Source organism: Meleagris gallopavo, chromosome 21 (assembly GCF_905368555.1).
Source record: "Meleagris gallopavo chromosome 21, MGAL_WU_HG_1.1, whole genome shotgun sequence".
Taxonomy (NCBI): Eukaryota; Metazoa; Chordata; class Aves; order Galliformes; family Phasianidae; genus Meleagris; species Meleagris gallopavo.
The window spans coordinates 6,759,315-6,775,010 of NC_139424.1; the positions used below are offsets into that span (position 1 = coordinate 6,759,315).

Here is a 15,696-nt window from a genome sequence, read left to right on the forward strand (position 1 = left end):
GGCACGCACAGAGCCGTATCAAAGAGCACCAGTTAGCAGAAATAACATTCAAAGAGAACAAGCTGCAGAGCGCTGCCGAGCTGTACCTCCTGCCTGAGAGCCGGCAGCGCCGCGCAGCTCCCCGCACAGCTCTTATGCAATTAATGAGTGTTAATTAGCGAGAGCCGGTCTGGCGGCGCCGCAGGACCCACGTGACCCACAGTGCAGCGCCGCACAGCGCCCCCAGTGGCCGTAAGACGGAGCCCTTCAGCTCAGCGCATGGGAACAACTCGGGATTTCTATGAAGGACGCGGGCTCCTTCGCCCCGTTCCCCTCGGCCAAAGCGGACATTCTGAGGCCGCACCTCGGGGATCCGACCTTTCCGAAACTCCCCGCTGCATTCCCCGCCCGGCCGGGCCGCGCTCCGCCCTCTCCCAAGATGGCGCCGCGCTTCACCGCCCCGTGCCTTGCCCTATTCCAAGATGGCCGCCCCGTGCCTTGCCCTATTCCAAGATGGCCGCCCCATGCCTTGCCCTCTTCCAAGATGGTCGCCCCATGCCGCGGATTGGCGGGCCGCCCGAGGGTGGGGGCAGCGGCTGCATCCCGACACGCTCTGCGCGTTCGCCGGCCGGAAGAGGGAGCGGGCGGTTGTTGACAACATGGCGGCCGCTGGCTCCTCCGCGGGAGGAAGAGGCGGAGGGAGAGGCGGCGGCGGGCAGGGGAAGGCGCCTCATTCATAGGGAGCCCGGCTCGCTGCCCGCGCTCCCCCGCCCCTTCCTTCCCCCCTCCCGGCGGCCGCCTCGCCCCCTCCCCGGCACCATGTCCTTCTTCAGGCGGAAAGGTACGGGAGGGCCGCGGGGGGGCGGGCAGGCGGGCAGACCCGAGTGCCGCTCTCCCGGCCGCGGCCCGGGCACCGCGCGGAGCTGAAGAAGCGGCCGGGGTTGGCTCGGGCCGCGCGGGGCTCCCCGAGGTGCGGCTCCGCCATTCCTGGCGCTGCCGCTGGCGCCTCGCTGCTCTGTGCGGCGCTGTTGGGGACGGGGCGCTGCGCGTTGCGGCCGAAGCTCCGGCGGAAAGAGGAACCGAGCTGTGCTGAGGTCTTCGTAACGGCGACGGGAATCGGCGCCGGAGGGTCCCGTGATTCGTTTTGCGGGTGTTACACGGCGCAGGTCGAGATTTGAGCAGGGCTCCAGAAATGCGGAGCTGCAATAAGGCGCTTCGGGTCATTTTAGCAGTTCTGAACCGCTGGGGGTTTTGTGAGTGCCGTCATCCTTTCGGGGCTGTCTGTGTATTGAAGCGGAGCTGCAGATCTACATGTCTGTGTTGTCTGTAAGCAGACTGCCCCAAGCTGCTTCTGCTGCGCCTGATGTGTGTGGGGGGGGCTGATATGGGGGCTGAAGGTCCCTCCTGTGCTGAACCACCAAACAGCCTCGGCTTCCATGATAACTTACTTTCTCACCAAAGAAGTGCTGCAGTGCATAACAGTGTCTGCGCCGTGCTTTGGTGAAAGAATCTCTGGCCCCAGAAGCACAGCAGGAGCTGAATGCCCCAAGGAGGCACTGTTAAAGGCAGGAGATGAGTGAGCTTTCATCCAGATTGTACGTGGATTAATATTGTTTTGTTTATCTGCAGTAAAGATACTTTAGATGAGATCTCAAACTGCAGCTGGGAGAGCAGCAACAAATAAATGCTTATGATAAAACTGCAGACACATACAGGCCAAAACTGGACAAAAGCGCTGCTGTCTTTGTGTTGGACTCCTGTTCTTAAGAGGATGCAATGTGGGGTATAAATGAAAACAAGTGTTTTTTTCTGAATGAAATGATAGCAGCGTGTGCACAGAGAGGTTGGCAGTGTGACCCAGGAGTTTGTATTAGCAGCGGTGTGTGGGGAATGAGGGAGGAGCCGAGTGGCTGCTGGGAAGGAATGAGCAGAGCTGAGTGGAAGGTGGGCACGTGGAGGACTTCTCTGCTGAAATGTGGGAATCATTGTCAGAAGTTAAGGTTCAGTTTGATGAATGCACTCCTTGTGTCCTTAAAGAGAGAGGAAGTTGGTAATGCTGCATGCGGGTTGCCTTGTCTGTGTTGTGGCTCGGTGTTATTTCAGACATGTGGATTTCTTAGTGATGTCTCTCCCTCATATCAGTGCACGCCGGGTTATGTAAAAAGCTGGTCGTTGTCACTGCTCGTGTCCAGGTTGGATCTGGCTGCAGGAGGTCAGTTTAAAGGAAACCATCTCTTGTGGCTGCAAGCTGAAACCTTTCTGTGTCTGGGAATGTGGAAAGCAGCAAGTTAAACCTCCCTGAGGGCTCCACCCAGCCCTGCACTGCCCGCTCCCCATGCAGGCTGGCGGTGCGGCCATGCAGCCCGTTATGTAACCAGAGCTGATGGTTCCTGTTAAAATATTTAAAACACTTCACTTGGAGTTGGAAGTATTTTTTTTTTTTTTTTTAATCTCATGTTTTATAATGTAAATGTTTGATTGGAGTCGGTTACTATTCATGGATCTGTTTGGGAGGTGTCCAGAATCAGTGCTCAGGGATGAGCTGTGTGTTAACTTGGGCTGGCCCTGGCTCTGTGCACACCACTGCTCTCCTTTTGTTTCCAGGCGTGACTTGTGGCTCAGAGAGCACCTGCTGGTGCCCTGCTCTTAAAACACATCTGTCCCGTCCCTTCCCATCAGTGCTGTTTGTTAAAGTAACCTAGAACCTAGCCTTGCTTTAATCATTTGGGCAGCACCTTTCCGGATCATCATTCTAATGTCGTGTCTTTCGTTAGACTTAGTTTATGAATGAGAAGGGTTTGTTTTGGAAATTAAAGCAGCACAGCAGCTTTGGAAATCTGCCAGTTCTGAGACGTGCAGATTTAAGATCATTTTGAACAAGGTGGTGGTTTGCATCTTCCTTTGATACTTGCTGAACTTAGAAACGTCACGTTCGCTCTCTGGTGAATGCCTTTTATCACTCAAAATAGCAGTAACATTTCCCTTTATGTTTTACAGTGAAAGGCAAAGAACAAGAAAAGACCACAGATGTGAAAGCAATTAAAAGTAAGATCAATATTTCATTTATAGCATCAGATCTGTACTGTCGTCTGCCACTTTTGTTTTACTGCTGGGATGACTTCCTTACAACTGAGCAAAACGTGGCCTAAGCCTTAAACACAAAATGGACCCCACTTGGTTCTGTTCTTCAGTGCTGATTCCTCTGCTCTTTCCCAACCAATCTGCTGAATCTAGAAATACAAAATTATGTCAGATGTGAGCTTCAATGCAGAGAAACCACAAAACTCAGTCACCTGCAAGGAGCTATTCCTTGTCTATGCTGAATTCCTTGTGAAATTCCTTGCTTATTTGTTGTGTCCTTTGCAATTTTGATGCTTAGATTTAAAAAAAACCTCGTCTAAAGTGTTTGTAATGGATGTTTTAGTCCCCCTGTACTGCTGCTTCAAGTTATCTGTCACAGTGCTGTGTAAGTGTAAAATCATCAGCTCCTGTCATCTCACGTCACTTAATGGGGAATAAAAATAAAGTGATGCAGCATGAAAGTCAAGAACACCAACTTCCCTGACACCTTGATGAGGTGCATCACGATGAAGTAGTGCTGAGATAACGTGTCATCTGACTCGCTTTATTTTTAACAGGAGAGGTGTGAGATGTCCTTGCCTGACATGCTAATGAAATGCAGCTTCCCATGAGCTTTTGAAACTGGCGTCGCTGTGCCATGTTGCTTTTTTCCAGCTCTGTCACCAAGCATTAATTAGTTGATGCTTTTAAAGTGTTTGACTTTTGTATGAGGAAATTCTTTGTGCTCTTTTGGCTCAAGTAGGCAGCCACGTATTCAAAGAACCGAGGGACGTTATACTCTTGCAGCCCCTCTGGTTTATTCTGAGAGTGCTTCATGTTGGATAATGCATAGAAATGGTGGTAGAGTCCTTTTCTTTTAATCACTGCTGTCTTAATTCCAGCTCCAGTACCTGTACATTCCTCTCAAAGAAGCACTAGAAATCATGCCTTGCTGGAGGCTGCAGGACCAAGCCATGTGGCAATTAATGCCATCTCTGCCAACATGGACTCTTTTTCTAGCAGTCGGACAGCTGCCCTTAAGAAGCAGCCAAGTCACATGGAAGCTGCTCATTTCGGAGACTTAGGTAAGGCTTCATCTGTTCTGCAGGACTGCCAACAATTGCTTTTTTTTTTTTTTCCTTTTTGCACGCTACTGGTGTGCTCCTTATTTGTTGGTTTTCAGTCAAGTAGATTAGGTAACTGAAACATTTCTCTGCCATTTCAATGGTGTCTATGTTAGCCTAGAAGGATTTTGAGCAGGCAATAAAGTTCATTGACTGTTTGGTTTCTCTTACAAGAGATGCCTTTGTGGACCATCAGTTAGAATCATCTCTTTGCTGCCTGTGTTTTTATATTGAATACAAATATCTGTAGCACAGTATGGAATCATTCCCTTGCTGTTTTTCTTTAGGCAGATCGTGTCTGAATTATCAGGCTCAAGAGACCAAATCAAGCCTTTCAAAGACCCTTGAACAAGTTCTGCAGGACAGTGTAGCCCTCCCTTATTTTATCCAGTTTATGGAACTGCGCAGAATGGAACACTTGGTTAAGTTTTGGTTAGAGGCTGAAAGCTTTCACTCCACAACGTGGTCCCGTATAAGAGCACACAGCCTGAACACAGTTAAGCAGAGCTCACTGGCGGAGCCGGTGTCGCCCTCAAAGCAGCAGGAAATTGCATCTTCTTCTCCCCCTGGATTGCTTGAGGAGAGACTGGAGGATGCTAGCACTGTCCATCTGCTCAGGACCAGATCAGTGACTCCAGACAAGAACGACAGAACTCGCAACAGCAGGAACCACGTGCTCTCAGGTCAGGAGAGCGATGATACCAGCGTTCTTTGTCTAAGAAAATCCGAGACAGGGACACATTCTGTTCCTGCTGATCATCAAGAATCTTCCAAGCTTACAGTATCAAATAGAAACAGTCCCTCATCTGCACTAAAAGACTTGTCAGGAAAACTAATGAAAAGTAAGTGGTGTGTGTTCCCTTTTTTGAAAAGGGTGGGGAGATGGGGAATGTGCGAGGTGAGCTGTCAGGGTTCTCGTGTCTTCTTAATAAGCGTGGCGTGATGCTGTGAGGAGGGAAATCATTTTGTATGCCAGTAAGTCACTGTGTAAGCTGATAGTCAATGTAAGTGGTGTATATTTTTGCTGGTTGTTTAAAAATAAATGTGCTGCTGAAAAATCATTACATGCTCTGATCCTCCGCGTGTGACCGTAAGAAACAAAGATGAACATTGCACTGTCTGGTGTTTCCCTCACTCATCCCACTCCACGACTTAAGAGAATTGTAGGAAATTTGGATAATGGGGCTGAGAACTGATGATTAACTTCCCACGGAAGGTAAATATCCTGTGTAACATAAAATATTGGTTACAAAAGCATTAGTACCTACGTGTTCATTAGAAAAGACTTGTAGGAATGTTGCATGGAACGTACTGTTCTTATTCTTGGATTTATTTGATAGAGTTCCTTCCCTTGTAACTGATTATTCTCATTTGGAGTCCACCTCTTCAGAGGCTACTGGAAGTAAGGATGCCCTTAAAGTACTTCTTTTTCATAGTAAGCTACACGCACAGTAACCTGTTTCTTTACTCTGCATCTACTCAGTCCTCCCTCATTTTATGCAAGTCTGCAGTCAAAAAGGAAACACTCCTTTCTTCATAGTGGTTCCTTTTGTTTGCTCAACTGTTTCCTTGTGTTGCATCCCTTTCTCTTACTGTTTGCCTTTCTCATCTAGTTACTTGTCATATCCCTTCAGAATACATAACCTCAGCCCCAAAGTATCTTAAGCAAACAGTGATACTCTAGAAAGCAGAGGTGTTACTGCTGGGACTGAGGGGTGCAGCTGAGGATAAGGGCACTCTTCTGTTTGGTGGTAGGGAATTTGGAGCTACACTGCTGCAGTCCTCCTCACTGGATAGTCTGTGCTGGTTTTGTTGTGGCCTGGCTGGAGACAGCACAGCCACAGCAGCTTGCTGATAGTGAAGTGTGGAGTAAGGAGCTGAAAGCTTCGTGGGAAGGAGGCTGTCACTGCTGGTCAGTTACTCGCTTTTCTGAAGAGCAGGTGTTTGTTTGTCGTTCACTCCTTTTTAAGCGTGTGCCAGTAATACAGAGTTTGATTCTGTGTTTCTTTCTTGTAGGTATAGAACGGGATGCAGTTAGTACTTTTACCAAATATATTTCTCCTGATGCTGCTAAACCAATACCTGTTACAGAAGCGATGAGAAATGACATAGTTGGTAAGACTGCATTCTGCTTATTTTAGAACTTCCACATAATGACCTATTTCTGGAATCTTCAGAAAGTAGTGCCAGTGTCTCTTGAAAAAGGTCTTTTTGCACGGGCAGGACCAGCTGATTCTAGCAGGTTTGAAGTGCAGTATTTCATGAACTAGCCATTGCCCATCTTTCAAGTCAGTAAACTGTGCATTACAACTAAGCTGTTCTTTCTTTACAGCAAAAATTTGTGGGGAAGATGGACAAGTGGATCCTAACTGCTTTGTTACAGCACAGTCCATAGTGTTTAATGCAATGGAACAAGAGTAAGTGGTGTGTGTTGTCCTTTGCAAAAGGTGGTCCCATTAAAAATGCTTATGAAGACATAAAACATTGCATGGTTGTCTTCTGCACTTGTAACTGTGTTCAGATCTCTGCCTCCAAATCTGTTCTTGTGATTGCTTGCTGAAGTTGTGTTTGTGTGATGTTACTGCATTCTTTGTATTGTTCTCGTGTTTGTGTACCCTGTGCTGTTTCTGTCTGATTGAAGGCTTCTGGGGCAAGAAGGAACTGGTTCATAAAGTGCATTTAATGCTGTTGACCCTTAATAATAAATTGTTGCTCTGCCTGCAGGCACTTTAGTGAGTTTCTGCGAAGTCAACATTTCTGTAAATACCAGATTGAGGTGCTGACCAGTGGGACTGTTTATCTGGCTGACATACTTTTCTGTGAATCAGCTCTGTTCTACTTCTCTGAGGTGAGTGTTAGGTTTGGGGCTTGTATTTTTTTCTGTCCCTTTCCATCTGATAGAAAATAACTCGTTCCCTGAAAGCTCCAATACAGACACCTTAAATATAACCAGGGAGATGAGGTGTATCATTTTCCTGGATTATGTTTAAATATAGTTGAAATGGATTGTACTCTTCTTGTCCACATATAGAACAATTTCACACATCCAAACCTTTATGCTGTGTTGTAGAATAAGTATTTGTATCTTCAGTTTAGTGATCACTTTTGTGCGACTGTGCTTTGTAGGAGCTCTGATATGGACTTCTTAATCTTGCCCTATGAAGCAGTGACTTGGAGAGCATTAAATATAGATAAAGAAAAATTCTGATTTTAGTACTTCAAGAGGGCACTGGGCTGAAGTGATGGGTTGAATGATTGTACAGTTGTGTGGTCCTGTTCCAGCCCAGCATAGCATGAAAACAGATTCTTGTCTGCCTCTCCTACAATGCAAACAAGCAGTGGGATGGGTTGGGTTTGTGTTAATTGTAGTTGCTTGCTGAAACTTCTTTTTTAAATTTCCCTTCTAGTACATGGAGAAGGAAGATGCAGTCAATGTATTGCAGTTCTGGTTGGCAGCGGATAACTTCCAGTCTCAACTTGCTGCCAAAAAAGGCCAGTATGATGGGCAAGAAGCACAGAATGACGCCATGATTTTATATGACAAGTGAGGGAGTTCAACAGTTATCTTTCTGAAGTCTAATTTTGTCCTTATACTTCTGTGTTGCACAGTGAAGGAGGAGCTTTTAATTTTCAGATGGTGCTTTGCAGTTCTGCACTGCTTTGCTGAAACGTGTTATTTAGATGGCCTCTGTGTGTGCACAAAAACCCAGAGTTTTCCTCATACGTAAGGAGAAAATCCTTATAAAGAGTTTGTTCTTTAAACAAAAACCAGGATTTCAAGGACTTGATTGCTAAAGCAGATGTGTAAGTGCAGAAGAATCTTAAGTTTCCAATTCTCTTAGCCATTACATGTAGACTACAAGTGCTTTCACCATACACAGTAAAAGCTACACAGAGCTTGTTTTTAATGTTTCAAAAGATTTTTTTGAAGGAAATGTCCAGACTTCAGTAGTGTTACTTTTTCTTTATTTTGAGTTTCAGCTTAGCAGTAGTGCTGCTGGAGGATGGACATAAGAACTGCTTCTGGAAGCTTAATTGTGAGGCTTGTTATCAGAAGCTTGCTGAGAACCTATTCTGATACGAAGTAAAAAACAAGAAGGAAAGAACTTGCTTGTGTTGGTTCCACCCCTTTTTCCCTCCTCCTTCATTAACAAACTCAGTTTTTAATGAGCAAATGACTGCTTCACAGTCATGGATATTTTCTGCTTCATTCCTGTTTCTCTGTTACAGAGCTGTGTGTCAGGTTCTGCTCACTGATGATCACGTTATGCTTTGTTTATTCTATCCCAACCTTCAGAGAAAGGCTTTATCAAAACTGTTTCTGTGAACTGGAGACTTTTTTCCTCCCTGCCCTTTGTTGTTCTGAGCTGTGCATACATTTTTGAAGCCAGCACCATCTACTGGCTGCAGTGGTGTTAAAGGCCTCTGGTGGAAGAGGGGCAGGTATTCAGCACTGGCAAAACTTTGCAAAACCTTTCGTGTTGTCTTCTCCTGTCTGGTGCTGCAGGTACTTCTCCCTTCAAGCCACACATCCTCTTGGGTTTGATGACTCTGTGAGGTTAGAGATTGAATCCAACATCTGCAGGGAAGGTGGGCCTCTCCCTAACTGTTTCACTACTCCCCTGCGGCAGGCCTGGACTACCATGGAGACGGTGAGACACCTCCTTCAGACTGGTTTTGGCAGTTGGTAGGGGTGGTGGGGAGATTTCTGCAGTGTCAGGCATTCCTTTTAGCATCTTTGCCTCGTCCTGTTGTTTTAATGATTTCCTGTTTGCGTAGGCAATACAGCTGTGTTAGTGAAGTTTGCTAGCATGTTTTCCCCAGCCTGACTTGAAAAGATGGCAAGGTGTGGTTTTGAGTATTGTAGCAAAATGGCTGTGAGCCTGCTGGGTGATCAGACCTTTCCAGAGGAAAAAAAAAAAATCTGAATTTCATTTCCTGTTTGTGGGGCTTTGGTTACTGTCTAGCAATTTGTTTCATTTTGCAGCAGGACTGAAAGTAATGCAGTAGCTAATCCAGCTTAATTCCTTTTTGGGAACACCTGTACCATCTACACAAGGGCTGAGGTGTTCATGTGTCCCTTCTGTTCTACAAGAGACCTATGGGAATTGTGCAGGACAGCCTTGATTAAAGAGGACTTCTTCTGTCTCTCAGGTTTTTTTGCCTGGTTTCTTGTCCAGCAACCTTTATTACAAATACTTGAATGATCTTATCCATTCAGTTCGAGGAGATGAATTTCCAGGAGGAAACATTGCACTGAGTATTCAAGGGCCTGGTGGCTCTCCAGACAGTGATTCCATAGGGGGCCCTGATGGCTCTGCCTCCCAGGTAGGAGCTCTTTTATTTGATTCCCTTCTGGTAAACGCTGCAGTCGTGTTGCCATTGCTGGGCAGGGCACTGATAGTTCATTAACCATAACTGGAGCTGTGTGCTTGTTCCTTTGCAGTTCTGTGTAGAAACAAGAATGTGACTTGGTTTCTGTTGGCTTTCTTACACAGTGCACATCTCAGTGTCATAGGAAAGGTATCTGCCCTGTGCAGTGCCCTGGTTGTGGGTCAGCATCTTTTTATATTATCTTTTGGGGTGCTGCCTCCTAAGAACCACGTTCCTCCATGGGCTTAATTTAAGACACAGGCAGTGGAGCACATCCCATTCTGAAACCATCCAAATAACATCAGGGAAACCCTTCAACCAGGGGTTGTCCCAAAAATTCTAGCTTTTCTTAATTCAAATGTGGGCAAGGGAAAAGATGAGCAGATTCTAGTTTATCTATAACCAGACCAGCTTGCAAATGCAGGCCCAGCTGAGAGCAGAAAAGCCAAGCAGGATCTGCTTCTGCTGAATTGGTTTTACTGAATGCTGCAGTGCTACCAGGGGATTTAATCTGGTGTGTAGACCAGCAATCCTGACGTGCTGTGTTTCCAGCAACCTGGAAGCAGCACTGTCTGCTTTCACTAATTTTGTACTTCCTGGTGAAATGGGAGAATGGGAGCAAAATCTGTGTTCTGACCATCTTGAATTATCCTGCTGTCTGATAGAAGGAGGAGGAGAAACTGCTTACAACTGGCTTGCTTGGAGGGTTTAGGGAGTGCTGTGCTTTGTGCTGTACATTCCTACTTATCTGAGTAGGAGAATCTCCAGTTCTCTGCATGTTTCTGCATAAAGAACAGCACTTACACAGACCAGCAGGAAAGAGTTTGCGAGGCAGCTGCTGTAATGTTTGTTCTGAGTTAAGGTGCTTGTAGATTGCTGTGCATTTGTGTTCTCCCTGCTGGTGCTCAAATGTTTCCTTAATTTTTTTTTGCATAATCTTATATAAATGCTCCAGACTAAAAGATAAATACTGTTCTCTGTTTATGGGGGAAGCACAGTGTTGGGGAATTGCTCACCAAGGGTGTGAAGGATGAGTGAAACAAACAAATAATGGCCATGCACACACAGATCTGTTTGGCTGATAATGCTTAGCAGTCTGCATGTATGTGTGTGCTGACCTGCACGTTGTGTCTGGTGGCTCTGTGTAACTATCATCCTCTGTTTATAAACAGTGTTGGGCTGCATGAGGAACTCACCTTATGTAGATGCTCTCTAATTCTGTTGTGCTTGTACAGAGATGTCTGGAGGTTCACCTAAGTGTAAAAGCTCTAAAGTAGTAATTAAGTGTTAAGAAGCTACTAGTTGTTTGCATTGGGCACTAATACTTAGAATTTTTGTTTGTAGTCCAATGTCAAAAAGGCTAATGTTAAAATCCTGAAAAATTTTGATGAAGCAATAATTGTAGATGCTGCGAGTCTGGATCCAGAATCTTTATATCAACGAACATATGCAGGGTAAGGTTCAGTGTCTCATTCTTCCTAGCATGTGTTTCATGTCTTTCTCATTTTTGCCATGTCCTTCTGCACTGAGAATGCACACAGGTACAAAATGTTGCAGTCTTAGTCTATCTTAGTGTCTGAAAGTAAATTTCTGTAGTTAGTGTGTTAACACCAACGTCATAGTGAACATTTCTCTGACCAGAATGGCAGCCAGAAATATTTCTATTAGGATTTCCTCCAGCTGTTACTCCTCTTGGAGTCAAAATATAGCAAAGCAGTTCCTATTTGGATTTCAACAGAAAAAAAAAAATGCATTTGATGCTGTAACGTAGAGCTTTGATTTCTCCCTGCTTCCATAAAAGAAAAGGGCTTGTACTTCATTAGTAGGTTGCACTGCTGTTTTTCTGTTTAAGTTGTCATTGTAAATCTCTTTTGCTCTGTGGGTCTCATGCAGAAATTTGTTTCTGTAGCTACTTTGCTTTTCTTTTCCTTACCACTCTTCTGTCCCCTTAAGTACTCTAAGCTGTTTTCTCCTTAATAATGTTTTATAGTACTGTAGAGCACTTGCTGGCACTGCCTGCTGATAGGATTGAGTCACAGAAGTATTTGCCTACTTCAGGTTTCTAGAATAATTTTAAATATAGACTCTTATGTTCAGATATACAGGAAGGGAGATTTTTTTTTTTTCCCCAGTGTATCAATTTTAGGTGGAAATGGTAACTGGTAAAATGCCAGATTTTCGGACACGAATCTGTGTAGTACTGATCTCTTTTGTTTTCCTGATGGATAACTTTCCCTGTGCTGAAGTTCTTGGAAACCTGTGTGGTTCCATTCTTCCTTCTCTCTTCAGGAAGATGACATTTGGACGAGTCAGTGACCTGGGGCAGTTTATCAGAGAATCTGAACCGGAGCCTGATGTCAAAAAATCAAAAGGTTTGCTTTCAGTGTCAGTAAACAGCCACAGAACTTTTCCTTACTTCAGTCAAGATGATTCTTGACTCTTTCCAGCTCTGTTTAGAGCCAAACAGAAATGCTTAGTGAATTGTCCTGTTCTGAGGCAAAGCCCATCTCCAGCCATGTTCTTTAGCCAAGTCCTGCTTCTCTCGTCCAGCTGGGAGTACGAGCAGCCTGTGGGAGCTGGAGCTCTCCATGGAACGTGGCAGGGATGAAAGCCTCTTGCAGCTGAGCTGATCAGACCTTCAAAGGTTTGGTTTCAAAATGAAAAAGAACCTCAGCTCACCACATGCTTCCCTTCCACTTTAGGATCTGCTGTTAATTCTGCTTTTCCACTCTGCTTTCTGGGAAAAAGGAATGATTTGGACTTGCTGCCAAGAGAACCATGGCTCCCTCTGTTCCCCTGTCTTTCATGCCTCTCTTGTGTTCTCTGGCACAGCAGTGCAGGCCATTCAGAAATGTAGAGGGAAGTAGCTCCAATAAGGATGTGCCACAGAGCTTGCTAATATAGCTTTTTTTTTTTTTGTCTCAACTAGGGTCCATGTTTTCACAAGCAATGAAGAAGTGGGTTCAAGGAAACACGGATGAGGTGTGTTCTCTTTTATCTGCTCCTTGTGGCATACTTTACAGTTCAGATTAGGGAAATCAAGTGTTTGGGTTCTTAATCCTGGCTGTTTCTCTATCTCTGATAACACCAATCAGAACTCTCAGGCTGTGTACCAAATACCTCACACCTGTGAGATGGTGTGGGGTTCTTTTTGTCACTATTCCCCCCACCAGTGTTTGATGGTTTAACTGACAAAATTAACAATGTGCTTACAGTCAACAGGGTTTTATTACAGTGTCTTTACTAAGAGTGGCAGTGCTCATGTTTATTGCTTTTTGCTGTGAAGTGATCACTGTACATGGGTTACAGGCTGCATTTCTCCCCTCTGGAGGGGTTTGGAAAAGTATAAAAAATTCACCAAATTGCATCAAGCAGTAAATATTCCTATTAATTGGATTGAATGCAGTGCATGGAAGCCAAGTCCATTTGCATCAAGGGAAGATCTGCTTACAAGTCACTGTGCTGTGAATGTTAACTGCGTGTCTGAGGTCGAGAACACGAATGATGCTGAGAATGCTGTATTCTCATTTAACAATTCCACCTGTGTTTGGGATGTTTTTCCATGGCAGGCTCAAGAAGAGATGGCTTGGCGGATAGCAAAGATGATAGTCAATGATGTCATGCAGCAGGCACACTGCGAGCAGCGCTCAGAGAAGGGCACAACGGTAAGAGGTGGAAGGATGCATGCCTCTGTCTGACCTGAGCCAAGGTGTGGGAGGAGCAGAGCTCTCACTTGCTTTCTTGGTGCCTCTGAAATGCACACTGCCAGGAGTTCAGACTTGTATGATCTGAAGAACCAAAGGTTGGACTCCTTTCAACCTACGTACAGGGCTATAGGAGTTTTGTAACAGATATCTTCAGTGGCTCTGTGCAAGTCTGCAGCCATGTTGATAAGCAGTTTAGTGTTGCATGTTAATGTTTGATGCATATTGGTGCCTACAGACTAGGCTTCAATCATTGGTCCATAGTTTCACTATGTGACTTTTGATTTTTCTGCAGCAGTTATGTTTAAACGACTTGCATAATAATTTCACCTAATAGCTTGGCTACAAATCACATAATTCCAATCTGACTGGATGAAAAGGTCACTCAGCACAATATTGGGAAATGTCAAGTGGCTGCAGATGTTCTCGATTCAGTTAAGCATGTTACTGTAAGCTGAAGACTGAGAGTAGCTCTTCTTTCTTTCCCAAACTCATAAGCACACCTGGCTTTAACATTTGTGAACACGAAATGTCTCTCTATTGAGTGTCTGTGTGTGTGTTTTAGGGTATGATGAACTCTAACCCTGCTCTTCCTTTTCCAGCTATGATTTTAGAAATGCCAGAACAGGAAATCTGGTTTTCTGCGTTGAGAATGAGTGAACTTTCCCATTTGGTGGATTCTTTAACACAGCCAATAAAAACAAAGCACTGTTACTCCAACTGCTGATAACTCCCTCGTTTATAAGGAAGAATTAAAAAGAAGCAATCCTGTACCTCCACTGTAGAGCGTGAAGAAACACTTTTTCCTGTTGTATGTGGCATTTAGCATGATGGTTTTTAGAGATGAAGAGATCATTGCTGAACGTGTCACTGAAAAACTCTGATCAGCTTCACAAATACTTGACCCTGTCTCAAAAAGACTCCTAAGCAAAATATCTGGAAGGGGACACAAGCCGCAGCAAGGAGGGGAGAGTTTTGCTGTAGTTTCTAGTTCTGTAACCAGTGATTTTGTAACACGTAACTGCAAAGGCCGTGGAACGTGCCCCTGACATTGGCCATTGGAGGAGCAAACCTGAAATGATGAATTCATTTGGCAGTGAATGACCTAAAAAGCTCTAAGTTTTTAATTTTCCTTACTTGAAATAGATGAGTATTCAACTGTAAGATAAATGTATTTTACTTCATAACTACATTAACTTTGAAGGCAGCGTAGAATGATGAGCAAAGCCTGGACGGTGTGACTCTTCCTTGTCAAGCTCTGACAATTGCACACTTACATTCATCTCCTGCTTCTAACACAGCAGACTCGAGCAGACTCTAAATCTTATGCTTGTGCAACCCTCTGCTCCTGAGCCTCGGCTGTGAATGCACACCATGTTTTCAGGAGATTCTACCCGGTAGACTGCTCCATTTTTTTTCCTTTCCATCCCCTAAGCAAGGAAAAAAGTAATTGCTGCCATGTGTTACTGCCATTCTGCATAGCTTGTTGTCCTCAAACCAACATAGTATCTAATTCCAGATGTTTGGTTTACAAAGGAAAATAACTTTAATGACCTCTGACCGCCTTTTTCCTGACACTGTCAATACTTGCAACATACAAAACCTTTAAGTAAAGCCACAGCGTGATGCAGCACCTCCATTTTTCCCAGTGAATTGATTTTTACAGAGTATCAAAAGCACTGTGTGTAACTCTGTTACATCACTGCGTTTTTAATATACAACACTTCTACTTTGGGTTTTTTATTTTACTCATGATTGCTTTCTTTTTCTTGAACTTGTGCAAAAAATCACTTTGCAAAAGAACTCAAATCATCTCCAGTGTTCCAAATATTTTGATTGACTAGCAAGTGTTATTCTGTTGCAATATTTGATTGTATAGAGAGACACTGTATTGTCTATATATAAAAAAAAAAAGGCAAAAAAGGCTGTGTATAGGTTTTTGGTACTATGTACCACTTCTTATTTCTCTCATGCCCAAGTATTCATGTACTTAAAGCATACTATATTTAATTGTGTTTTGATTTAAAATATATAAATATTAAAATTTGTGTCAATTTTCTGTTTTGATGGGATTTGAATTTTGATGTTGGTTTTTTTTAACATAGGTCATGGAGGTTCATAAAAGAGATAAAACATTGTAATGTTTGCCCTTTATGTTTGCAAACATTTCTTAATCTTGTAATGGATGGCATTGAATTAGAAATGATGTCTATAAATGTTAAACAAGTTTTTGAACTGGGGGGGGGGGGAGCTGTGTTAGGTGTCTCACTGTTGCTGTGCCTGATATCTTTGATGTGTGGAGAGATGATGGGGAAAACCCAAGTCTGGGAAGGCAGAGTTCTGGCTGCTCTGCGTGTTAAGGGAGCACTGGTAGCTCTGAACCTGCTGTAGTGTGAAGCACTGAAGGATTCCTTCCTTAGCTCAAGGTGTGATTTGCACAACAGGAACTGAGGTTG

General features: G+C 44.4%; 1 protein-coding gene across 3 annotated transcripts; it reads left to right on the forward strand.

The window, feature by feature from the left end:
- The first annotated feature begins 577 nt into the window (after positions 1-577).
- Positions 578-15,312, forward strand: AKAP10 (A-kinase anchoring protein 10). Of its 3 annotated transcripts, none has more exons than XM_085240689.1 (15): positions 579-820; positions 2,977-3,024; positions 3,942-4,124; positions 4,451-5,005; positions 6,180-6,278; positions 6,496-6,580; positions 6,888-7,011; positions 7,571-7,707; positions 8,671-8,815; positions 9,318-9,491; positions 10,881-10,990; positions 11,826-11,908; positions 12,466-12,518; positions 13,106-13,201; positions 13,843-15,312. In XM_085240689.1, exons 1-15 carry the CDS (start codon positions 799-801, stop codon positions 13,846-13,848), a joined length of 1,920 nt encoding a protein of 639 aa, XP_085096815.1. In that variant the 5' UTR covers positions 579-798; the 3' UTR covers positions 13,849-15,312. The 3 variants fall into 3 exon arrangements, 2 of the variants coding, with proteins under 2 accessions (XP_085096815.1, XP_085096816.1); XM_085240690.1 differs by lacking the exon at positions 579-820 and adding an exon at positions 866-1,145; XR_014887530.1 differs by lacking the exon at positions 11,826-11,908 and having other exon boundaries at positions 578-820.
- Positions 15,313-15,696: the final 384 nt, after the last annotated feature.